The sequence below is a fragment of the Microtus oregoni genome, unplaced genomic scaffold (assembly GCF_018167655.1).
Source record: "Microtus oregoni isolate MIOR12 unplaced genomic scaffold, Mior012 000000F_ref0000247, whole genome shotgun sequence".
Classification (NCBI taxonomy): Eukaryota; Metazoa; Chordata; class Mammalia; order Rodentia; family Cricetidae; genus Microtus; species Microtus oregoni.
Genome location: NW_024543059.1, coordinates 16,611,656 through 16,635,545, shown reverse-complemented (window position 1 = coordinate 16,635,545; position 23,890 = coordinate 16,611,656). Strand labels below are relative to the sequence as shown.

Sequence of the window (23,890 nt, the reverse complement as noted above, 5' to 3'; positions counted from 1 at the left end):
TCATCAGTCTGTGTTCCCTCTCCTTCTGGAGGTACAGCATCCACCTGTGATATGGCCAGAGACAGTCATGAGAGCCCAGAATCTGTCCTGGCTGATAAGATGCCAGCTTCCAGTTGCCCTTTGCCCAGAAGTCAGGACACCAAGGGGCTCTCTACTCGACAAGAAGCTGCTCAAAGGCTAGGTATGGTGAAGGTCTCCAGGGACATCCTTGATACCCAAGAAAAAAAAAAGTGCACATCACATCCACAGACTTATGTCACCTATAGTCCTTACGTGCATGACTCTGCCCACCAGTGAAGAAGCTGGGAGCTACTTCTCCACCTGTTTTCCACTCATCTAGCCCAGACTTCATCATCTGGAAGTGTTTTCCCAAGCCCCTGCTACCAGTATGTGCATTCTGCCTATTACCCATCACTCCCAAAGGCCGTAGTTCGGTCCTCTTCTGACCACATTCGGGTGATTTTACCCTTACTGGGCCAAAGAACAGCTTAAAGGGCTCTCTGTGGTGGTTTGAATGAAAACGGTCCCCATGGGTTCACAGGGAGAGGCACTATTAGGAGACACAGCCTTGTTGGAGGAAGTGTGTCACTGGGGATAGGCTTTGGGGTCTCAGATGCTCAAGCCAGGCCCCGTGTTTCACTGTCTCTTTCTGCTGCCTGCTGGTCGGAATGTAGAACTTTTGACTCCTCCTTCTCCAGCACATGTCTGCCTGTGTGCTTCCTGCCGTGATGCTACTGAACAAAACCACTGAACTACAAGCCAGCCCCAAGAAAGTATTTTCCTTTATAAGAGTTGTCATCATTATGGTGTCTCTTCACAGCAAAAAGAAACCCTAAGATACTTTCCCTCCCCCAAATCAGCCCCTTCTTCGGGGACTAAAGCAGAGAGGATTCAGTTTCAGTGACCAAGGGCGTATGTCTGTCTATGCCAGCAAAGCCTTCTAATGTTCTAGCTGATAGCTTTTCAGAGTGGGATAGCTAAGTGTGCGTACATGTATCCAGGCATCTATTTCTATATTTCTGTACTAGTCAAGCCCCCCCTAGCCTCTTGGGGAGCAGCCAGCCTGACCCCTTAACTGAGGCAGCCACGGATGATGTCCAGAATGAGCCCTGGGCAGCACCCACAATGGACAAATGTGATGAACACTTTTCTTCCCTCACCCCATTACAGGCTCTGGAGTCCCAAGGCCGGTCAAAGTGACTGGCCATCAGCCACGCCTCTAGGAAAGGTGGGGGCTGGGACAAACTGAGACTTCAGGCTAATGGGTTTTATCTCACCTTGTGTGCCTGGAGCTCAGTAATCTGGGAAGGCTTACTAATTGGGTTCCTGACCTTTCAGCCGGCATGTTTCCCCTCCATAGGATAATAGAATGGGTCGCCGGGTCTGCTCTGCTTTTAGTGCCCCCATAAGATTGGCTCTCGGGGAAACTCTGGATTCCCTGGCCCGAGGTGGGGCAAGGCTAAGGTATTCTAACAGGCGGATGTAATTACAGGGCTGAGCCACCATACTTCTGTTTGGAGCGGAACCCAGTAATGTACAAATTACCCGTGTCCCTTTCCAAAGAGGTCAGGAATACTTGGCTATCACAATACACACCACAGGGAAGGTGAGGGGAGTCCTACGAGAAATGGACCACACAGCTACTCTAAGGAGCATTTGGGAGCCTATGGAGAGAGAAAAATTCCGCGTGTTTACGTCAAGCCATGCAGGGTGCTAAAGAGCTTTCAATAAATTAGCACATCACCGGGGTGAGAAGCAACATCATCTTGGTTTTAAAGGCAAGATAGTTAGGGTTATTTGCAGAGATGAGCTTCAGTGCCGCCCAACACCTGGCAAGAAACTCCGAGTAAGGTAACTACTTCTTCAAGTCTACTCCCTCGTCAATAAAACAGGGGTAAAAAAAAGCCTGCCGGCTTGGCTGGTTTAAATAAAATGTACCCTGTGGTAAGGAACTTCATTCTGCTCCCAGTTCGTAAGAGTTCCTTCACTATGGCCAAAGCATGTCAAAGATTCAAAACCCGCTGTTTCCAAGCCCGGTGTCGTACAGAGAGCTGATTCCCTGACATGTTTTCTGAAGTCCAGTTAGATACAAGCGTAGCCTGACCAGCCCCACTGTAGAGTTAATGTGCAGCAGCTCACACTAGCACAGAAGTGGCCCGACAGGAGGGGGCTGTGAAGGCAAATTCACAAGCACGCCAGGGTTTTCATTTCAAACCAGGAAAAGTCGTCTCAGGAGATTGGAAACCGCTGGGAAACAGAACGAACAAGTCGGGGACAGGGTAAGTGTCCATACCGCTGAAGAATTCTGAGGAGCCCGAAGGTCTGTTCTGTGTTATACACAGATGCACACACACACACACACACACACACACACACGCATGCATACATACAGGCACCCCCACCCCTTCCTAATTACACACCACTCCTGATACTTGAACCCCCTCACCATCACACACGGCACCTTCTCTTTTTCCCATGGTCTACTTAGAAGTCACTCAGCCCCTGAAATAGAACCATCACTTCTAAACTGGCGCTCGCCTTCTTCCCCAGGATACTATGCTGGATAGTTGTATGTCCACTTGCCACTTGACACAAACTAAGGTCATTTGAGAGAAGGGAACCTCAACTGAGACTATGCTTCGTAAGATCAGGCTCTGAGCAAGCCTGTAAGTCATGTTCTCAATTAATGATCAACGGGAGAGGGTCCAGGCCATTGCAGGTGGTGGTCCTGGGTGCTGTAGGAGAGCAGGCTTAGCTAAGCCCTGGGAGCAAGCCAGTCAGCAGCTACCCTTCACGGCCTCTGCATCAGCTCCTGCCTGGATTCCAGCCCTGTTTGAGTTCCTGTCCTGACCTCCTTTGATGATGAACAGCAATGTGGAAGCGTAAACCAAATAAAGCCTTTCCCCTGCACCTGGCTTCTGGCCATGGTGTTTCATCATAGCAATAGTAACCCTAAGACAAATACACAAGAAACTATTTCTGGTCACCTTCGGCAGCCAGTGGAAGGCAGGCTCGAGGCAGAAGTCATTTCTACCACCATGCTGATAATCTTCGCAACCTGCAAAGATCACACTCCACAAATAAGAACACCGTGGAGAAGACTACCCAAAACCCATGAAATTCTGCAGCCAGAGCAGTAAGACACGGAGCTAAACTTCCTCCACCTTCAGCCTGGAATCCTGACATGCTATTTTCTCCCCCAAGCCCTTAGATACAGTAGATGTAGGCCCTTTAAAACACAAATCCTCAGAGACCAGTTCCAGCAAATTCAGATAGTCCAGGATGGAACCATCTTCATCATCTTTTTTTAAAAACAAGCAAAGCAGGTTGGGGTAGGTACCTCACAACTCCCTCCTTTCTACTCTTTTTTTCCCCAAGATAGCTGACCTCCTAGAAAGGCCACTAGTGATTCTTGCTAAGTCAGTCTGTTTGTTATGTGTCTAAAATCTTCAGCTTTTTCTTAAAGTACTAAATCTTGTCCCGAGTATCTCAAAATATTGATGTTCTGGGGGTCATCTCCCAGGGACTGCAGATGTCGGGTTATCCCGACACCATTTCTCAATTTGCTGCATACATGCTATTTACATACATACATGGCTATTGACCCCTAGAAGCATGGCTGTAGGCCGAGCATGTGGCGGTGTGAAGTGCTGGTGGATCCCCAGCACCGTAATAAATAAAAATACAGAAACAATATAACAGGCCCTTGCGAATGTATATGAAAATAACTCTGGTGGCTCAGCCTTCTGGGTGAGAGGTGCCCACTGTCCTAAGAGCAGACAGAGCAGACATGACACATTCGTAAATCCTGAAAGTGCACCCCAACCCTCTGGCTGTGCCCATTCTAAGAGTCAGCCTTCCCCAGGGGACATCGGTTATCAGAAAAGTCATCAAGAGGCAAAAGGCAAGGAAGGGCAACAGGATTAGGGACCCAATCTCGATCAGAAAGAGCAAATTTCCTGACCCTTTGCAAGAACAGCAGGCGCCTTCTGGTGTGGAAACAGATCACACTTCACAGGCTCACAGAGAAAGGCCAGGCAGTTCACCCAGAAGTCTGCGTGAAAGGAGACCAGGAAGAGTGACAACGAGCAGGAAGGTCTGTGACTGTCTAACCACTCTGAGCAGACACCGCCTCTGAGTCGCCTGAACTCTGTGCTCTGTATGCCGGCTCCTGGGGGTGAGTGATGACCCAAACACCACACTCATTAGCCAAAGCCCCAATCCGAGGCAAGAGAGCATGCTCCCTGGGCACGGCCAGCTACCACGACTCTGATGCACATCACGGCCTGGCCATGAATCTTCCACTGATAGGCTGGAGAGAAGGGAACTTTCTTTCAAATGACTAAATGATTAAGAAGTGATTAATCTCTGTCTAAATATAAAACCTCCGAAACGGAGGGAGAGAAAGAAGGTGTGTCCTTCCTATCAAGTGGAATGGGAAAAGGAAAGTGGAAAACAGCTGTGAAGCTATAGAACTGGGCTTTTCATGAGCCCAGAAACGTTCTCAGAAGTCGGGAATTTAGGCCAATTCATTTCCTCTGTTCTTTCTTCCCGGCCCACTCGGTCTGTTAAGTCACTGTAACATAATGCTTTTACTTGATATATAGCAAAGCCAATTGTCCCCCAAGGACAAACCAAAATCCAACACAATGACAAACACATTTAATTCTCAGAACTTAGTTTGGTGCTTGACAGTCCCCGTCAATGGGCATGAGCATTGTTCCTGAGGTCCCAGTACTTGACTTATGTGCAGATCAACAGGCAGCTGCGTCCATCAAACGTCCAGAAGGAATCTCCTGACCTGAGCCAGGTACTTGGGCTGCAGATAGTCACCCAGCTCTTCCTTACTGACCCACACATGACGGGCCTTCTTCCCAGTCTGTGAGAAGTCTCCTGTGAGCAGAAGAGCTTTGAAGAAGAAGACTTTGACCCCAATGTCACTCTCTGTCCGCATTGCCTTGGGGAGTTTGTACTTGTAGTGGCCACAAGGTGCATTTCCTAGGAACTTGGCTTCCATATTGTTTTCTGAAGAGAAAAGAATTGGAAGATTAGGGTACAGCCATCTGCTTCTTCACCCAAATCACAGGAGACTCAGAAAAGTCACTTCTAAGAGAGCTAAAGATGATCGCCATGAGTGTGGCAGTCCTGAAAGGAGGCTCCTCCCCTCGAACCAAATGCTGTCTAGTCCGGGTGCCAGGCTGCCTCTGTGGGCCTGAAGTCCACGGTGCAGTTAACATCATCTAGGAGTCATAGCAGCTGGCTTCCGCCTTTAACCCTGCCACCAGCTGCTGAAACAGGACCGAGAAAGTTGGCAGCTGTAGAGCCAAGCTCGTCAACTCTAGAAGGTCTCCAGTTCAACCTTTAGGGGAGTGGGAATGAGGGAGCTTCCGGAAGTAAAGTCTTGTTTTCCTTCAAGATCCTTAGCTAGCTTAGCCCCTCTACGTAGCCCAGGCCACAGAGTGGTGATCACGCTGCCTCAGCGTTTCAAGTACTGGGATCGAAGGCATCACCACATCCAGGGCAGATCTGGCTTCTGCGGTCTGCAACCAAGAAGGAGCTAATAACCCAAATCTAGCACTTCAAAGATGGCAAAATGGAGAATTACCAAATGGAACCTGAAGAACAGTTAGCTAAACAGAAAAACAGAGTTGGAGACCAACCTCAGAACTCACACTGACACTGTGGCCCCAAGACTTAATTGAATCTTTATAAAAGATTTGTTCACTTTGAATGATGATTTCATGAACAATTTGTACTTTTTGAATTACAATATATTTTCAAATTTTTCACTAAAAAAGCAATGTTGATATTTTACATCTCAAGAGGGGCCCCAACCTTCAAAAACAAGATTATTATTTTTTTAAAAACATTATATTTGCCCACATAAAATTCACATCTTTCAGAGAAAAACTAGAGCACACAGAAAACTGCAAGGACAAAATTTCAAACTTGAGTGGCGTGCATTAGTGACACTACGGTTCCCAAAGCAACCAGTTCCTGGGAGGCTGAGGCAAGAGAACCAGCAGTTTAAGCTCATCTGCAGCCATGCAGTGGGTTTGAGAACAACCTGGACTACATTCCATCCTGTCTCAAAGAACAACAGAAAGACAGACTCAAAAAAACATTTTCAGCACATCCAACAAAGGACTAATAACTTCAGGTACCAAGAAGCACTTGGGAGCCAGGCATTGTGGCACATGCCTGTCATCCACAGTGTGGAGACTTGGCCAACAGGACTGCAAATTCAAGGCCAAAGTAGACTACTTAGTGGGTTCAAGGCCAATCTGGGCTACACAGTGAGATCCTATCTCAAAAGAAATGGAATAAAGGACTCCGGAGATGACTCAGTGGGGACAGGTATTCGCCACCAAGTGGATGACCTGAGTATGGCATGTGCATGACCACACACACACACACACACACACACACACACACAAAAGCAATTTAATTTTTCAATTAAAAATAATCATGTTCTTGAATATGTACAGAAACATTTCTAAAAGAATGCAAGGAAAAAATCGTCAGTAAGCATTACCACTGAGAAGGAAAACATACTTCTCGTACCACACTTACTCGATACTGAGAACCATTAAACGAATGCATGAATTAATGTTCTCCAGCTTAGCAAAACATTCAAGCACCAGATAGATTTACATACAATGTGCATTTAAATGCTATACTAAACGTCTGGGAGAGATGGGATGATATTGGTATATTTCTTTATACTTTCCTCAACTCTCCAAACTTAATTGAAAAAAGCATATTATTTTTCTATAATCTGGAAAACACAGATTAAAATATTATCAAGTCAAAAAATAAAAACATTTCACTACAAACAAGACAGTTCACAGACTTACGAAATACACTGAGTATCTTAGCTAGGGATTCTATAGCTTCAATGAAACGTCACAACCAAAAAGCAAGCTGGGAAGGAAAAGGCTTATTTGTTTTTTTTTTTTTTTATTTTTTTGTTTTGTTTTTTTCGAGACAGGGTTTCTCTGTGGTTTTGGAGCCTGTCCTGGAACTAGCTCTTGTAGACCAGGCTGGTCTCGAACTCACAGAGATCCGCCTACCTCTGGAAAAGGCTTATTTGGATCAGACTTCCAGATCATAGTCCTGGATGAAGTGAGGACAGGAACTCAAACAGGGCAGGAACCTGGAGGCAGGAGCTGATGCAGAGGCTTGCTTCCCAGGCTTGCTGGTTTCTTAACAGAACCCAGGACCACCAGCCCAGAGATGGCACCACCCACAAGGGGCTGGGCCTTCCCACATTGATCACTAGTTGAGAAAAAGCCTTACAGCTGGATCTCAAGTAGGCCTTTCTTTCCTCAACCGAGGCTCCTTCCTCTCTCCAGCTTGTGTCAAGTTGACACACAAAACTAGCCAGTCCTCTGAGCATATGAAAAGATGGTCAGTCTCAATAGCAAAGAGGTAAATACTAATTCAAGAGAGATTATTTCTACTGACTGCACAGCTACAAACAGGGCTATTTCATGTGCTGGGGAGGTCCAGGTAAGCAGGCACTACAAACAGTTCCTGAAGAGGTCATCACTGCACAATGGAGTCGAGCAGGCATACTTCCCAAATCCTCCCACATGCACACCTTTACCTAGTGATTCCACTCTAGAAATTTCATCTTGCAAAAGTGTGGAGTCAGTGGAGAAGGAATGTATTTTCACTTTTCTTACATATGTATTGTGTAAACTTTCTTTGCTGTTCTATTTTAAATTTGCTACTTTATGAACTTTGCAATAAATTTTCTATTAATATAAGTTTTATATATTAAATATAAACATACCTATTGATATCCTACTTTTACTTTCTTTAGCATTTACTCAATAGGAATGTTCAAAGAAAGCACAGTGCCAAGGCAGAACCCTTTCCACAAGGCACAGAGAAGGCAGAGCTGAGCAAGCATTGGTCATGCACACTTGTGAAAGGGAACCTGAGAGTGTGTACAACTGCCAATCCCTTTATGATGGCTGAGTGGCTGAGGGAAACAAAGCCCCCACATTCCACTGTACCCTGTTGCCTCTTTTGCTGGCTAAAGCAGCCCCAGTGAGAAAGGACCAAGGGGCATGCAAACTTTTGACATTTTCCAGGAGCACTTATCCTGGTGGCAGAGCCAATCAAGTGGCTAGGTGCCTACACTATTACCAAATCCACTTACCCAACACCAGCCAGTGTCCACTCTGTGCCAAATACTGTGGAAAACTCGTGAAGAGGAACAGAGTCTGTCCTGACCTTCGGGGAATTCAGAATTCTCGCTAGAATGAAATGTGTGAATAAACCATTCTGGTGCAGTAGCATGAGTGAAAGAACACAGTCTCCGCGACAGCACAAGTAGCCATGGAGCAGGCAGAGCGCCCAGTCCATCACCAGACAGGCCTGGAAAACAGCAGGCACAGAAACTGTCTGCTGTGTAAACTGCTTGAATGAGCAAGAACTAGAGGAGCTCTTGACCTGGAGACAACACTCTCCTAAAGGGAGGGTGTGTGCACAGCAGAAATGTGTGACTAGCCACTGATTCAAGAAACACAAGGCTCTGCTGCCTTAGAACTTGGAATATAGATTAACTCACTAAGCTGCTGAGATTGGGACCGGAATAAGAACTGGTAGGCTCTGTGTGGGTACAGGCATATTTATGAAGAACACTTAAGAATTCTTTGCAAAGAAGTGACAAGAGATTTTATTCAGAAAACACATGTCAGTAGCATTGAGAATGTAAAACAAAAGCAAGGAGGAACTTTTTTTGGCATTCCCAGCACAGTGTTTCTCACCCATGCTAATTTTGTTCTCTGGGCAATACGCAGGAACACTTTTTTAGTTGTTACACTGGGGGGGTAGGGTTGGGAGTGGGAATGAAATATTGCTACTGGCAACAGTGAGTACAGGCCAAAGATGCTTACAATACACAGAAGAGCCTCTCCCAAGAATTAGATGGCCCCAAACACTAACAGTAGTCTAGTGAGACCAGGTAAACACCAAAGAAACAATCATCAGAATTTCTAGTTTCAACTGAGGTTTCTAGTTGAATCAGTGGATAAACGATGGTACCCAGAAGCACTATATCACTGACCTATATTCCCAACACTGCTTCTTGGTACCACGGTCCCATATACTCAATCTCTAGTACTGAAAAACAAAACTTTTATTTCCTGAGTAAGAATTCTGATTAACTGACCGGGGCAGCACAATAGAGCCAATCACGTTGGCAGAGGTGCGGGTGAGCCAGTCCTGAAGTTGTGAGCACGGGAGAACTGTCCCCATTACTCACCTGTCATGTGACAGCATGGGTGCGGGAGAGATGTCCCCCATCGATACCCAGGTGAGGGAGCTGTAAGACAGACAGAAGACCTACCCCTGCCCACTACCAACTGCCAACACGCAGGAGAGCAGGCCCTGCACCTCAAGTGGGCAACATAACAGAGCCAGCCCCATTGGCAGAGACGTGGGTAAGCCAGCCCCGATATTCTAAGCATAAAAGAGCTGTCCCTGTTACTTAACCTGTCATATGGCAGCATGGGCAGGCGAGAGATACACACCGCCCAGCAATGACTGAGACAGGTGGCAGAGCTGGCCCTGAGGTCCTGAGAACAGGAGAACTGTCCCTGCCCCTCATCAGCTGCAGCACTAGGGAGAGCAGCCCCTATGCCACACCTGGACACACAATAGAGATGGCCCTAGAGTGTGGGAGGTCCTTTTGTATATATGTTGCTTTTATTGGTTAAGGAATAAAGAAGCTGCTTTTGGCCAATGGTTTAATAGAATATAGCCAGGCTGGAAGAGATACATAGAGAGAAAGGAGGCAGAGTCAGGGAGAAGCTATGTAGCAGCAGGCAAGGAGACACTCCAGAATCTTGCCAGTAAACCATGAGCTTCGTGGCAAATACAAAATAATAGAAATGGGTTAACCAAAGAGATAAGAGCTAGCTAGCAATACACTTAAGTGATTGGCCTAGCAATGGTTTAAATAATACAGTTTCTGTGTGATTATTTCCTAGTCTGGGTAGCCAGGAATGAACAAGGGGCCTCTGCTAATAGTCCTGAAGGTGTAGGTGTGAGCGATCCAACCCTGAAGACAGGAAAGCTGGAGAATTTGCCCCACCTCTTGCATATCAATGCAGAAGAACTCGTCCTGGTGGTGAGGACAAGGGAGAGTTGACAAGCTGACCAACCCTGCAACTACCCAGAACCAGGATTATATGTTGGTCCACTCCAACATCCACGCCATCTGTGATCTGCTGGAGCATGTGAAGGGGTCAGTCCCGCAGACCCAAAGCTGTAGGATCTCCACATCACAGGGCAACAGCAGGATAACCAGGAGGAGTTCCAGTGAGGGACCAGCATCAGTAATGTAGCAGAAACCAGAGGCCTTGAACCAGACCAATGGCTCTTTGCAATGAACACTTACAAGTAAAGATAAAGGAATAAAAGGGTTCACTGTGTGACTCACTGTGTCACACTGCAGCTTCCATGATGATATTATGAGAATAATTGGTTTTCCTTCTCTCTTTTTTTCTTTTTTCCCTTAAATTTAAATTTGCAAGGACAGAGAGTGAACCCAAAGTGATGGGGAAATGAATGAGATGGAGATGTATGATATGAAAGACACAAAGAATAAATAAAAAGAAGAAAAAGAAATAATTCTGATTAATGTAATCATTGCTAAGTGGTTAAGGCAATGAACTAGAAATCCATCTCCCAGCACAGGAATGAACTTGCCCACTAAGGACTGGGTGTTGTGGCTCAAGCATACAATCCCAACGTGTAGGAGGTGAGGGCAAGAGGATCAAAAGTTCAAGGTTATCCTCAAGTACATCAAAGGAAATTCAAATCCACCCTGGGCTACCAATAAAAAAAGAAAGAAAAGAAGGAAAAGGAGGACAAAGAGGAGAAGAAGGAAAAAGACAGGGACTGAAGAAGGAAGGGAAAGGAAGAGGAGGGGAGGGGAGAATTAAGAAGGTGTTCAATGCACTAAAATCTCAGTACACTAACACGGGGTACTCACTGGTTCTAAGGAAAATCCTTGCCAGAATTTTGTTTGTTTGCTTTTTGGGTTTTTTTGTTTGTTTGTTTGTTTTTTGCGGGGGGGGGGGGGGGGGAAGGGGGAAGGATAAGAAAGGGTCTCACTATATATCTCTGGCTGTCCTTGAACTCATGGGGATTCCCGCCTCTGCTTCTCAAGTGTTGAGAATTTTACTCCTCTGTGTCCATTAAACATCTCCCTCTCTAGCCTTATGTCCAATCACAGTCAACCTGAAATGAACCTGGAGTCTTTGGACGTTAAAGAAGTTACCTGATAGTTTGTCCAGGATTCGTTCAGCTGTCTCTCGAAGGGTCTCCCCAGGTTGCCACTGTACTTGAGGGAGCATCCAAAAATCCTGATCCCCAAGCTTCTCTCTGACTAAGAGGACAAGGTTCCTGTCAAGCTTCCGATGCAACGAGGTCCGGTCATTTTTTTTATCAGCTTCTACAAAAGGGACAATCAGAAGAAATCAGAAGAGATCAGAAGAGAGAGAGAAAAACAAAAAATAAAAAAGGCTGATCTTCCAAAACCAAGGATTTTGAGTTTTAGAGCCTTCCTTCGACTTCCTCAAGCCCTGTCCTCTAAGAACTCATAGCCAAAGTATAACCCTAACTTAAACCAAAAGGTAAGCATTGGAACCAGAGCTGAACTTCTCTCATGAGCACAGTGCACTTGAAGCCTTTGGAAAAGAAGCAATGCCTGTAACAATTCAAACATAAGCACTGGAATACAGCTCAGAGGCAGCGCATGTCCCCTGCAAGCAGGAGGCTCTGGGTTCAGTCCTCAGCAACACATACACACAGTTCAAGAAACAAAACAAATAAACAAGCAAACCTGCCCATTGGATTTAACAGCATGAGTGGGATCTTGCTACCCCACTGCCTCTGTTCTTTAGTCCTTGTCCTAGAAACAAGGACAAGAGGCTCAAAGTGACTTCCTATAAAACGGGCATTAGAGAGAGAAGACTTAATTCTTCCCAGTCTCTGATCCAGAGCAGAGGTAAAATTCAAACAATAATTGCAAGCTTTAACAGAAAGAGAAAGACACTTTACTCCCCCTAAAAATAGCTTAAGTCTTTTAAATGTTGGGTTAGGGGGATTATAAGGAATAGGGGGAAAAATGTTATTTTCCTGGAAACTGTTTTATTTCTTGATGCTACTTGCTATTAAAATGTAAAGCAGTAATGAGGTGACTGACCTTCACCAGGAAATCAGAATACCTCACTTTCCCTTCCTTGAGGGTGGCCTAAGTCACAAACCTGTCACTCGAGCTCCAGGTTTGAATTGTAGGAATGCCTGCTCCCACGCATCTTCTAAGTCTTGTGCAAGTGTAATGCCCTGCTCGCCTTGGTCATCGTCATAAAGGTCAGCTTTCTTCTTTGCTAGTTGTTTAGCTTCATCCAGAGCACGAAGCTCGTGGTCTGAATACAGGCTTCTTTCTGTCTCCACCTGGAGAGTTGAAAAGGAAAAGGAGAAGAAAAAAAAAACAAAACAAAACTACCGCATCCTTGGCAGGCTTGGAAGCACATCACTTAATACACTCAGAAATATAATCAAAACACTATACAGATGCAAAGAAGAAAAAAGGCCCACTGGACTATCAGCTTGAGGGAAATTTGCCAAAATGTCAGAATGTGATAGAGACCAAGATTGCCAGGAAGAACAGAGGGGTGGCGAGGCACTGTGAACCCCACCCCACACTCTAGGTCTATGGGTCTCTGGTCAGCATCTCTTCAGGCACTTTCCTGCCTCGAAGACACTACAACATCCCTTCTTCCTCGAATATCCCCCCTCACACTATTCCTCCCAGATGTCTACTCATCCTTCCCTTCTCAACTTAAGTACCGCTTTCTCATCAAGCCATCTTGGATACTTCTCACGAAGATCAAACCTATGTGGTTCTGTGTAAAACTCTTCCAGTACTCTGTGTCCTTTTTTTTTTTTATAGCGCTTACCAAAGTCTGTAATTAGTCATATGACTGGTTACTGGCTGCACCCCTAACTCTAGTACAGGAAACTCTCTAGGAACCTATAGCTATGTGCCTATCTTATCCATAACTGTGCATGGATCACTTCGAACAGTGACACACAGTATGAGCTATGAATACTTGTGGGGTACTTGACCACCCCTAACTGGTCAAGAGAGTAAATCAATGAGCAAAAAGCACTGAAAAGAGCTTATATTCGTATTCCCAAGACAAAAGCCCCTCGAAGTGTAGGGACAGGTAAGATTTTTCATCACTATCTACAGAGACTCAACACCCTGACAGCATCGACACTTGCGGTTTTGCCCATGTTTCCTCACTTGCCCTTCACAGAAATTGCTCCCTGAGGTAAAAACAAAGCAAACTTTAGCACGTGCATCTTACGGAGTGCCCACTGTCTCCAAGGCTTTTCCTAACACTCACCACTTCGAAAAGACCACGCTGTCATCTGCCAGCGCCTAATTTACAGGAAGCGATTCCTGTTCACCAACGGCTCCCTGCTGTGTTGAATGTACAAGAAGTAAACCATCCACACAGAGTGCCCAGGAGAAAATAAGCTAATTCAATTAAACTCTGTCGCACACCTGCTTTAAACTAACCTAACTCACTAAGGTTAACTTTCATCTCGGAGATGTCACTAAAGATCAAGAGGTGAAATGATTTGCTCAAGGTCACACAAAGTACCAGAGTCACCATGGAATCGAGGCCTGCTTGGAACTGCTGCTTCCCCGCAAAGCACCCCGAAGCCCGCCTTACCTTTTGTAGTAGATCCGCCATCTCTTGCTGCAATGGGGTGAGCGGCTTGGTGATCAGCGGTGGCCGCTGCAGACACAAGGCACCTAACAGGCGCCATGGAGACCGGCTGCCTGAGGGCGCAGCCTCAAGGGACAGGAGGCGAGAACGCGGGCTACTTGCCCAGAGACTGTCGAGACGTCGCCAGCCTCTAGCCACCCCTAACAGAGTACGCCCCATGGGCGCCGCCATCTTTCCGCCTTCCCACAAGGCACCGCGGCTGCCCGCGCGGCTCCCAGCCAACCCCACGTTCCCATGAGGCAACGCGGACCGGCGAAGGGGCAGAACCATTGCAGTTGGGAGAGGGAGGTGAAATTCTTAATTAAACCATTAAAAAGGGAGAGAGTCCCATATAAATGATTTTTATAGAGCATTTAAACTTGAACAAAAAATACTCAAGGGGGAATTTCAGAGAAATCGGGTGATTTCCCTTCTGTGTGCTCCCCCGCAGATGCTCATGGTGCTGACTCCATCTCGGCCCGGCGCCGCGGACGGGAGCTGACGAGGGTCAATTTCAATCATGCAGGCTGTAAGAAACGCAGGATCGTGGCTCCTGCGGTCTTGGGCTGGACATGGGATGACCAGGTAAAGGCTGCCCTTTCGAGCCCACGGCCACTCTCGAACTTTCCCGCCTGCCTCCCAGGCCGATGTGCCACTTGAACCTCCCAGAGGACCGTTAAGCCAGTCCCTCACCGAGCTCTTCTTTGCAGGCTTGTGGTGGTTGGCCCAGCTCAGACTATCCACACCGGAGCCCCGAGGTTAGAAGACGCGGCTATTAAGCAGAAAACTGAAAAGGAAGCGGTTCCAAGCCGCTTCAGGTGAGGGCTAAGTGGGTCCAGGCTTCTGGACACTTGCATCCTGTGACTTCTGCCCGCCACCCTCCAGAGTCATAGAAAAAGTGAATTCCTGTCATTTGCCATCTGTGGGAGTTTATGCAAAGCAGCGTTTGATCCTTCTCAAAATGAAGATAACGATTAAAGGGGTTGGTGAAGATAGAGGTGCATAAAGTAGCTGTTGAATTAGCAACAGTTGACTGAGTGTCGTACATACATAGTACCAGTTTTCTTTCCTTGTGAGGTAGGCTTTAGGTCCGACTAGCAACTTTCTCTTCCACCAGCACAAAATGACTTGAGGAACTACACCAACTGCATTAGAGTTGGTCAAAGGCTCAGCATTAGTTTTGCGCCTAGCCCTGAGAAGTGACATCCTGCCTTCCGCAAATGTAACTTGTTCATATACGTTCACTTCACATCTATTTAACAGTTACTGAAAAATCTAATACCTTTTAAGTACCATAAGTACTGGAATGCAGAAGGTTTATTCCACCCCCCAAGTGATTCACAGACTTCCCAGAAAGATATAGGCGCATCTGTTTTAACCATAATCTGATCAGAATAATAGAGGTAAGAACAGGTTGGACCTTTAGAGTAAGGCATTCCTGAGGAAGTCAGGCAAGACTTAAGGTACCCTGGAGTGCAGAGGTGATCGGAAAAGAAATTGAGCTGGGCAAGACCAGAGGCGTCATTCCAGGCAGAGGCAGCGGTCTGGAAAGTCAAGCTGTGGAGAACATGGTGGGTGATACCTCTGGGAGGAGACACATGGCGTCGGGCTTCCCTGTTGCCCTGGCGCTTTTACACTTTACCCTCTGTAGGCAGTGAGGGACTGCTGATGGAATTTAATCCAATCTGTTGCAGTCAGTTAGGCAATCTTAGGTACTTTGAGGGTTGTGAGCCTTACATCCCAGTTCCAACAGTAAAGGCCCTGTCCAGCAAGCTGGCAACCAAGCAGGGCTACATCTGTCCAGCTTTGGGGAGAGTTGATGACATTTAATTTATTTTTTTTTAAGATGGCCCTGCTGTGCAGCCCAGGTTAGGCTCAGATTTATAATCCTGTTACCTTGGCCTCATGAGTGCTTAGATTCTAAGAGTGTAGCCCAGCCCCAGCAACCTTGCTTACTCTTTAGAGAGCCTTTGCCCACTGTATTGATGTTAAGCTACAGGGAGCAAGGATGGAAGCGGAGAGAAGACTTGAGAGCAATTATAAGGCAATAAAAACAGTCTAGGTCAAAATGAAGGTGTCTGGACCAGGGTGGGATTTTAGCCATTTTGTTGGCTTGGGTGTTTTGTTTTGAGAAAAGGTCTTGCTGTGTGACCTAGGCTGGCCTGGAATGTCTCCTGAGTGCTTGGGATTACAGGCTTTCATCAACACCCAGCTAAGAAGCTATTAATATAAAGGTTGAGAAAAAGAGAGGTGTGAAGGCTCAAATTTGAGCACTAAACAACGGAAAATAGCAAATTGTTATATATTAAGACGGCAGAGACTGATGGAGTTTAGCTCTGTGTGGCTAAGCTTGAGATGCCTTATACTTGCTTTAAAATGGCCTTGTACAACCACATATAATAAAAGTGAAAACCTGAGACACCTAGCTTCGGAGTAGAGATGTAATACAGACAGAGATTTGGGGGAAGGAAGAACCGGTGAAAGAGAGAACCTCCCCAAGACAGGTAGAAAGAAAGCCAGACAAGATTTTCTTTTTAGCGTGGTACAAAGTAGGGAATGGAGCTATGTTCAGAATTGCAGAAAAGCTGGGTTTGCAGACAGATAGCATGATTGCTCATTGGATTGAGTGGTACAGAGTGGGTCGGTGACCTTGACTACAGCCTGCCTTCCTGATGGAGAATTGGAAATAACTTCTAATTGGAGTGGGTTGGTTTCAAGGAGAATAAACAAGTATTGCCATTCCTTAAGGAGGTTTTGTTATAAAGGAGAATAGAGAAGTTCTTGGGAACCTGGGGGGTGGGGGGTACTTTTTGTTCTTCTTGTTTTGATCTTATGTTTATGATGTGACAGTATGTTTTGCTTCTGGGAAAGCCTGATGCTGAAGTGGTAACATTGCAGGAACAGAGTCCTTGTGGGGCTAATAGGCAACCGGAACATTGTGACAGGAGAGTCCTCAATGGCCCTGGGCACAGATGTTTGGTGGTGGTAGCTGGAAGAAAGTCTAATTGATTCTATTTCTCTGTAGAGGTCATCAGCTGGCCCTGAGGAAATAGAAGGAGCTGGATGGTTAAGGAGACAAAAGGAAGTGTAGAGGAGGCCTCCTGGAGAATGGAAGGATAATTGAACTGAGAATGGTTGTCAGGCATCTCGAAAGCCTACTTGATGCTGGAATGTCATTAAAACGAAGCAGTGGTTCTTGGTAGGGACTTTTAGCGGTGTCTAAAAGCTCTAGTGGTCCTAAATTAGAAGATAGAATCTAGTGGACTAGAGCCAGGGATGCTACCACGCTCCCTGCTGTCACAGGACAGCCTCCTCCAGCAGTGTCTTGTCCCAGCTGTCAGTTGAAAACCCTGCTATAGAGCCCAGTCGGCCATGCAGTGTTTGCACAGACTCAGATTTAATAAGGGCTGGGAGTTTGCCAGGATAAAGTAATGACGTAAGAGGGGAATTGAGACTAGACTTTAGTCGAGCTGAGGTTCCTGAGGTATATGGAGTGACAGACATCTGATGGGCTCATCAAGAGTGGTAGGGGATGCTTGAAGCCAAGGCTGCAATGCACGGCTGGCAATGATAACTGCTGGCTGTGACCCCAAGGGTCAAGGTCGGACAGAGGACAGATGATGGTTGAAGGAGACAAGGTTTAGAAATTAAAGTGCAGGCTTTTGGAGACCTTGCTGACCCCATCTGCAGTTATACAGAAGTAGTGCCAGAGAACACCAAGCCCTGGCTATGGTTTTTGCAGTGTGTTTCCATTTTTAAATAACTTTTTGAAATGAAAATATAATTATATCATCTCTCCCATTTCCTCCTCCTGATCCCTCCCTTATACCCCCATTTTCTCTCTCAAATTTAAGGCCTTTTTTTTTTTAATTGTTGGGAAGGTGTTTTCCTAACTACATAAATATAACCTGATCAGTCCATGTAATATTACTTGTATGCATCTGACTTCAGAGCTGACCGCTTGGCATTGGATTGCCCATCTGGACACTCTGTTTCTCCCACCAGGGGGCATTCTTTAGGTGCTTGTATTTGCATCTTTAAAGATTATGTAATTAAGCCAGGCCAGATGGTGCACACCTTTGATCCCCGTACAGTGCTGGCAGAAGCAGGCGGATCCCTGCAGTTGAGGACAGCCTGGTCTAACATAGTGAGCCTGTTTTGAGGCTGACTCTTGTTATGTATCCCAGTATGACCAGGAGCATTGTCATCATAGCTGGTCTTAAACTCAAGGTGACCCTCCTGGCTGGGATTACGGGCAGGCATGCACTACGATGCCCACCTGAACCTGGGAAGTTTAGAGGCCTGATCTTGGCCATCTAGAGTAAATGGCCCGAGCTCCTGGTTTCAAAATCTTGCTATCTAAGGGGATTGTATCAGTTTTACTCAGACTTAGACTTGTATTTGCTCATTCCCAAGTCAACATAGGAAACAACAACAACAAAAAAAAAAAAAAGTGGGAAAACGATGATCATTGAAATAATAGTGTCATCCACAGAACTGGGACACTTTTCTTCTTAGTACAGAAACTGATAGGCCAGCCACCTACAGAGGCTGCACATCATCGCTAAAATCAGGCCCCCAGGAAAGAATGCGCTGTGCTGAGTTTTTGAAAATAACCCTTGAGAAGCAGATGGAGCCGGGGGTGCTTGAATGGTAGCGTATTTTCTAAAACGGATTTCAGCATAGTAGAAACATAGCGTGGGTGTCGGGTACAAATCTGCGCTTGATTTAGGTGTGTAGGCATAGTGAAACAGCAGGTTTACTCCCATCTGAAATGCTGAATGACAGTTACTTGTGTGTTTCAATCTTTAAAGAACAAAGCTCAGACCCAAGACCACTCTCCTCGGTCCAAAGCCTGGCCTCCCTTGCTGGTCCTGTGTCTGTTTAGAGTTGAATTTTCTACGTGAAGATGAAGACTATGGCCCCAGGGAAACCCAGCAAGCAAATTAGACTAAGACTAAAAGACCCCGAGCCCAGCACAGTATCAAGGCCAGTGTTCCCAACCCTGAAACACTGGTGTCCAGAAGGTGTGGGAAGAGGTACAGAGAGCCCCTCTGGAAGCAGAGACTCTTAGTTTTCATTCTGGTTTCTCTTTGGGTTTTTAGTGCTGTAAAGAGACACCCTGACCATGCAACTCTTATAAGGAAAACATTTAACTGAGGGGGCTTGCTTACAGTTTCAGAGGCTCAGTCCATTATCATCATGACAGGGTACACGGCGGCGTGCCTGCAGGTGTGGTGCAGAGAGTCCTACATCCTGCAGGCAACAAGAAGTTGACTGAGAGAGACACTGGGTGGTGTCTTGAGCATAGGAAACCTCAAAACCCACCCCCACAGTGACACCCTTCCTCCAACAAGGACACCTCCTAATAGTGCCACTCCCTGTGAAATTAGGGGGCTAATTACATTCAAACGAGGTCTTTATGGGAAAGGACAGAGTCTTACAGCCTATCCTAAGCTGTGTGTCTCCCAGGTTAGCCTTGGATTCAGTTTTCCCATCCTGCCCACCCCCCAGTGTGTATGCTTCCCCCACCACTACTACCCCATGCTCAGATCACAAGTGTGCATCGCTATACACAACCTGTTTTGTTTTGTTTTTAGGCATGTATGTGTTTGTTTTGATTTAAAGAACAATTGGGAAATTAAACAAATGTTTCTTCTGATTGCAGCATTTACCCTCCTGCTCCAGGACAGGAAAGCCCTCTGCGGTGGGCAGGGATGAGGTTTGAGGAGATCCCAATCGCGCACATTAAAGCAACCCACAACAAGTAAGAAAGGGGGTGCATGAGCAAGTCCCCTGTGAGCTGCTTCTGCCTTAGCCCTTCTTCTAGTAGAAGTTGGGTTGCCAGATGCTAGCCTCATCTTGTTTGGGGAAATTACTTAAGTTTCATAAAAATATCAAATAGATTTGTTACACTGTAATTTTAAGATTTTTGTGCCTTCCTTGGGATTCCTATGCAAGAGTTAGAAGGGCTGTATTAGAAGCAGCTGGTCCTGTTGTGAGCGAAGCAATCTACAAATACATAACTTATTAGTAAACCAACTCGAATATCAACTCCCAGACAAGTGCAAACCCGTTAGCCCTCTTCCCTGATGTCCCGTGCACGGCCCCTTCTCCTGCAGGACTAAGTGTAATGTGAATAAAAGCAGCAAGACTGAGGCCCTTGTCTGCTGCGCACACGGGTCCCAAGCAGGCTGTCGGCCACGAAAGTACAGGGTGTTGGTGACAACTTTGCAGGCCAAGTCCCACTTGGAAGTGTGGTCTGTATTTTGTCACAGCCTGCCTGCCACACAGTTGGAATACAGCACCAGAGACTATAGTCCTGGCCTCCGGTGTGTAGCACAAAGGTTACAGGGCCCATAGAGGCTCCCTTCTCCTCTTGAACTACTGCAGACACAACTTCTCTGCTTTCTTTGTGTTGTTGTTTCTGTGGCCTTTTCAATCCACCCTGCATCAGAATGTTTCTGTCCAGTGTAGGAAATGTAAGAGGCCCTTGGAGAGGATGACAGCCATAACAAGGCCACAGGCAGGTGCCAGTACTAGTCCAGCAGGTCTCTTGTAGAGCTTGTATAGCATCCCCTTCACTTCCCCTTCCCATGAGCGCCCAGAAAGCTCTGCAGAAAGTGGGGTGACAATAACCAAAGGGGAGACAGGATGCACACCTTAGGATTTTCTTAAAGTCATTCTTAATTATAATTTGCCCTTAAAGACCAAATTAGTAAAAAGTTTCACTTATTTAAAATAATTTTTGATCCCAGAATAGTGGTCATAAGCATTTAAATTATCCACTGTAATAAATTGTCATGATAAATAGTTTTGTGGGATTTTTTATGCATCTTTGTGTTTTAGAGATAGACACTGAACTGATAGGTCTTAGATTCACCTCATAACAGTCCACTGATGGGGGGATGGGAGCAGGGTTTAGAGGCAACACTATAATGGACGTGAGTTGCTTATTGTTGAAACAGAGTTAGGCGACAGGTCTCCAGGCATTTATTCATAGACTTTTTAAAAATACTTTATTATATTCTTGCTTATTTGTTGGGGGTGGAGCATAACAATGTGGAGGTCAGAAAACAGTTTGCACAGATGAGTTCTCTCCTTCCTCCATGTGGGTCCACCTGTCACCATCAAGCCATCCCTCACTGCTATTTTCGTTGTTATAGTGGAAGATACCTGGAACTGTCCACTGTTGTCCTTTTTTTTTTTTTTAACAGAACACTAGACAAGGATATTAAACCAACATAGCCCCTGCCTTGGGAAAGGCTTGAGGCACACATGTGTCCTTCTGGTGGTACTCTCCTGCCGTTGGGTGATGGCACTCTAGTGTATGATTTGGCAGCCTTTCTTTAACATGAGAGAGGGAGCTGGTGACCTTTTCTTTCTCATTCGAGCTCCTAAGAACTGTAGCAAGCTTCCTTCCTTCCCTGAGCAGTAGCAGAGTTATACGCCTCTTTTTCCAAGCACACAGATCCAGGTAGTGTCTGCTACTAACGTGTCCCTGGCCCGTGCCTCCTGTGGCACAGAAGGCTTTCGCAATGCCAAGAAGGGCACCGGCATCGCAGCACAGACAGCCGGCATCGCAGCGGCCGCAGTAAGTACCTGACCACAGTGCTGTGCTCTCCCTGTGGCTGATGGGGAGAATTCTCAGCAGACCTGATTTAGAAACACTGAGGGCTCTGCCTACCCCTCTTAGATGTCCTGACTCTGAGCTGCTTAAAGAAGCCGTTGTGGGAAAGTTACCAGCTTTCTTTCTCAGCTCCAGTGGAGAAAAGGAAGAAGGCTTAGGAACCAAACTCCTTCCATTAAAGACCAGTGGGATGGCGTGAGGGGTTGCATTTTATTCAGGGAGCATGTCTTATAACACAAGTCCCAGAGTGACTATTTAGAAGCAAATTAATAACTACATTTCAGATAGTTCATTATTACCATGTCTTCAGAAGACCCTGTTGTTATCTACTCTTCCAAGAGAATCAGATTGTGTGGGATTGGTCAAAGCCAGGCAGCCAGTTCAGCACCCTGATGTGAAGCCAGATTAGCCTGGGATCAGAGCTGCATGTTTCCTGCTGTAGTGGAGACCTCATGAGTGTGTGTACACTGACAAACAGGACTACTTCCTGGAGGGACACTTGGACCTTTACAGCTAGACATAAGAAAACTATTGATGGCTGTGTGGTAGTGATCAAAACTCAGAATGATGTAATTACCGACCAGACAGAGGACATTCAGTTAAGAGACACAGTCAGTGTTTGTGGGACCTCTGCGCGGTAGTGTTTGAGTGAGTTCTGGGTGTTTTCCAGGACCCATAATGAGTGTGTTTATAATATGGACACATACCTAACTCTAAAGATGCTAAATCCCACTTTAGAAGTGGACAGGCTGGTCTGCATTTGGGGGGAAATGAGGCAATATCTAGAAGTGTCCACTAGGTGGCAGTGCAGCCCCGTCACCTTGGTTCTTGGCCTGGGTTTGCCAGCTTCTTTGGGTGCTCACCTCCGCGGCCACCCTCCGTGCTTTGCTTCCTTCTGTCTTCTGCCTCCCTGTTGACTTGTGCTGCTGCCATTACCCCGTGTGTTCTGGAGACAGTAGCCAGAGATTGGGACACTGACCTCTTGTTTCTCTCCAGAAAGCCACAGGAAAGGGAGTGACCCACATCAGAGTTATGGTGAAAGGCATGGGGCCAGGACGCTGGGTAAGTAACTAGGGTTCTCCACAGTGTGCGTGAGTGTTCTTTAGAGCCAGGTATGGGGAGTTTAAATGTCCCCTAGTGAACGCTCCCCTTAGTTCCTCTCGGTTACTCCTACAATCATCTAAGCCCCTCAGAGCGAGCCTAGATCATGTCATTTGTCTCAGCTTCTTGAGTGTTTGCTCCGTGTCAGCCCTGGGAATGGAAAAGTGAATATCTGGGGAACCATCATAAACACATCCTCAGCACAGACTAGTGGGTGCGTGGAGAAGTGTAGACCAAGGTGCTGGGGGCCTTCAGGGGGGTCCTGAGACCGGTGGGGCTAGGAGGTGACATCTCTCCGACTTTACAAGAATGAGGCCTTGGGGCATGAGTGTGTGTGTCCTGGGAGAGACAATGCTCATGTTGCTGGAACACAGGGGTCTAGCCTGTGCTCAGATTGTGAAGTCCAGGATGGAGGCAGCGGGCACTGGAACTGTAGGTTTCCATGAGCTTCCCTCCTTCCTCGAGCCCTATCTGAAGATGCTGGGTCATCATCATTTTGGAGACCATACCAATTTCCTGTTTCTGATCCTTCCAGTCTGCCATCAAAGGACTGACCATGGGGGGTCTGGAAGTGGTCTCAATCACAGACAACACCCCTGTCCCACACAACGGTTGTCGGCCCCGGAAGGCTCGAAGGCTGTGACGGGAAGGAAGCATGTACTTGAACCCAACCTAAAGTCTCCACTCCAGGTGGACCCTGCAGAAAAGCCACTGAGGGAGCTGCTGGGGCCGGCAGTGCTCAAGCCTGCGGGAGAACATTGCTTCAGCTTGCAGCTGGAGCAGGAAGTGCTCACCTCTGGGACATGGGGGAGTGGGAACTGTCAGCACAGCTGCGGCTGTGCTCTCAGAATAAAAGGCTATTCTACGTAGTAGCTGTCAGGTTTTATTCCCGGTGTTAGACTTCTGAAAGATCGTGAAGTCTATAGTGTAAAATGGGCTACAATCCACTGTGCCCCTTCTTTTCACACTGCCATAGCCTCTTAACCAAGGTGTCCAAATCCTGTCATGGCCAACAACTGGGCATTTACCCAGGTGAGCGAGAGCTCTTTGCCGTCCTCTGGAGTCTGTTAGATTTCAGAGGTGGTGGGCATGCTTGAAGTTAGCCCTAGCAGGGGGGTGAGGGGGGTTCTCTGAAGTTCAGGTTTCCTGGGAGTGTCTGTCCTTTATACTCGCTCAACTTTGGCAGTCCCCAAACCTAAGGAAGTTATCTCAAAAGCAGGCTGGTAGAGTTGTATAAAACAGGATTTAGCAGAAAGACGTGCGGGTAGTGAGAACTGTGATGGTATAGAACCTAGATGTTTGCAGACAAATTGGCACAGCTCCAAACCCCCAGGTTCTGAGGGGCTGTCTCCCT

At 46.6% G+C, this 23,890-nt stretch overlaps 2 protein-coding genes across 2 annotated transcripts; one reads left to right on the top strand and one right to left on the bottom strand.

Moving 5' to 3' along the window:
* Positions 1-4,645: 4,645 nt before the first annotated feature.
* On the bottom strand, positions 4,646-14,027 carry Mrpl46 (mitochondrial ribosomal protein L46). Its single transcript, XM_041653356.1, has 4 exons — positions 13,770-14,027; positions 12,288-12,477; positions 11,300-11,473; positions 4,646-5,025 (listed from the first exon to the last, which is right to left on the bottom strand). Exons 1-4 carry the CDS (start codon positions 13,995-13,997, stop codon positions 4,775-4,777), a joined length of 843 nt encoding a protein of 280 aa, XP_041509290.1. The 5' UTR covers positions 13,998-14,027; the 3' UTR covers positions 4,646-4,774.
* Positions 14,028-14,196: 169 nt separating this feature from the next.
* Positions 14,197-23,405, top strand: Mrps11 (mitochondrial ribosomal protein S11). Its single transcript, XM_041678290.1, has 6 exons — positions 14,197-14,390; positions 14,516-14,623; positions 19,474-19,572; positions 21,270-21,399; positions 22,432-22,497; positions 23,072-23,405. The coding sequence occupies exons 1-6, from the start codon at positions 14,326-14,328 to the stop codon at positions 23,177-23,179; spliced, it is 576 nt and encodes a 191-aa protein (XP_041534224.1). The 5' UTR covers positions 14,197-14,325; the 3' UTR covers positions 23,180-23,405.
* Positions 23,406-23,890: the final 485 nt, after the last annotated feature.

Coding starts and splice junctions, on each gene's coding strand:
- Mrpl46 (XM_041653356.1), bottom strand. CDS start 13,997: ATGGCGGCGCCCATGGGGCGTACTCTGTTAGGGGTGGCTAGAGGCTGG. Junction 11,474..12,287: donor ACCTGGAGCTCGAGTGACAG/GTTTGTGACTTA, acceptor TCCCTTTTGTAG/AAGCTGATAAAAAAAATGAC. Junction 5,026..11,299: donor AATCCTGGACAAACTATCAG/GTAACTTCTTTA, acceptor TTTTCTCTTCAG/AAAACAATATGGAAGCCAAG.
- Mrps11 (XM_041678290.1), top strand. CDS start 14,326: ATGCAGGCTGTAAGAAACGCAGGATCGTGGCTCCTGCGGTCTTGGGCT. Junction 14,391..14,515: donor GCTGGACATGGGATGACCAG/GTAAAGGCTGCC, acceptor TCTTCTTTGCAG/GCTTGTGGTGGTTGGCCCAG. Junction 14,624..19,473: donor GCGGTTCCAAGCCGCTTCAG/GTGAGGGCTAAG, acceptor TTCTGATTGCAG/CATTTACCCTCCTGCTCCAG.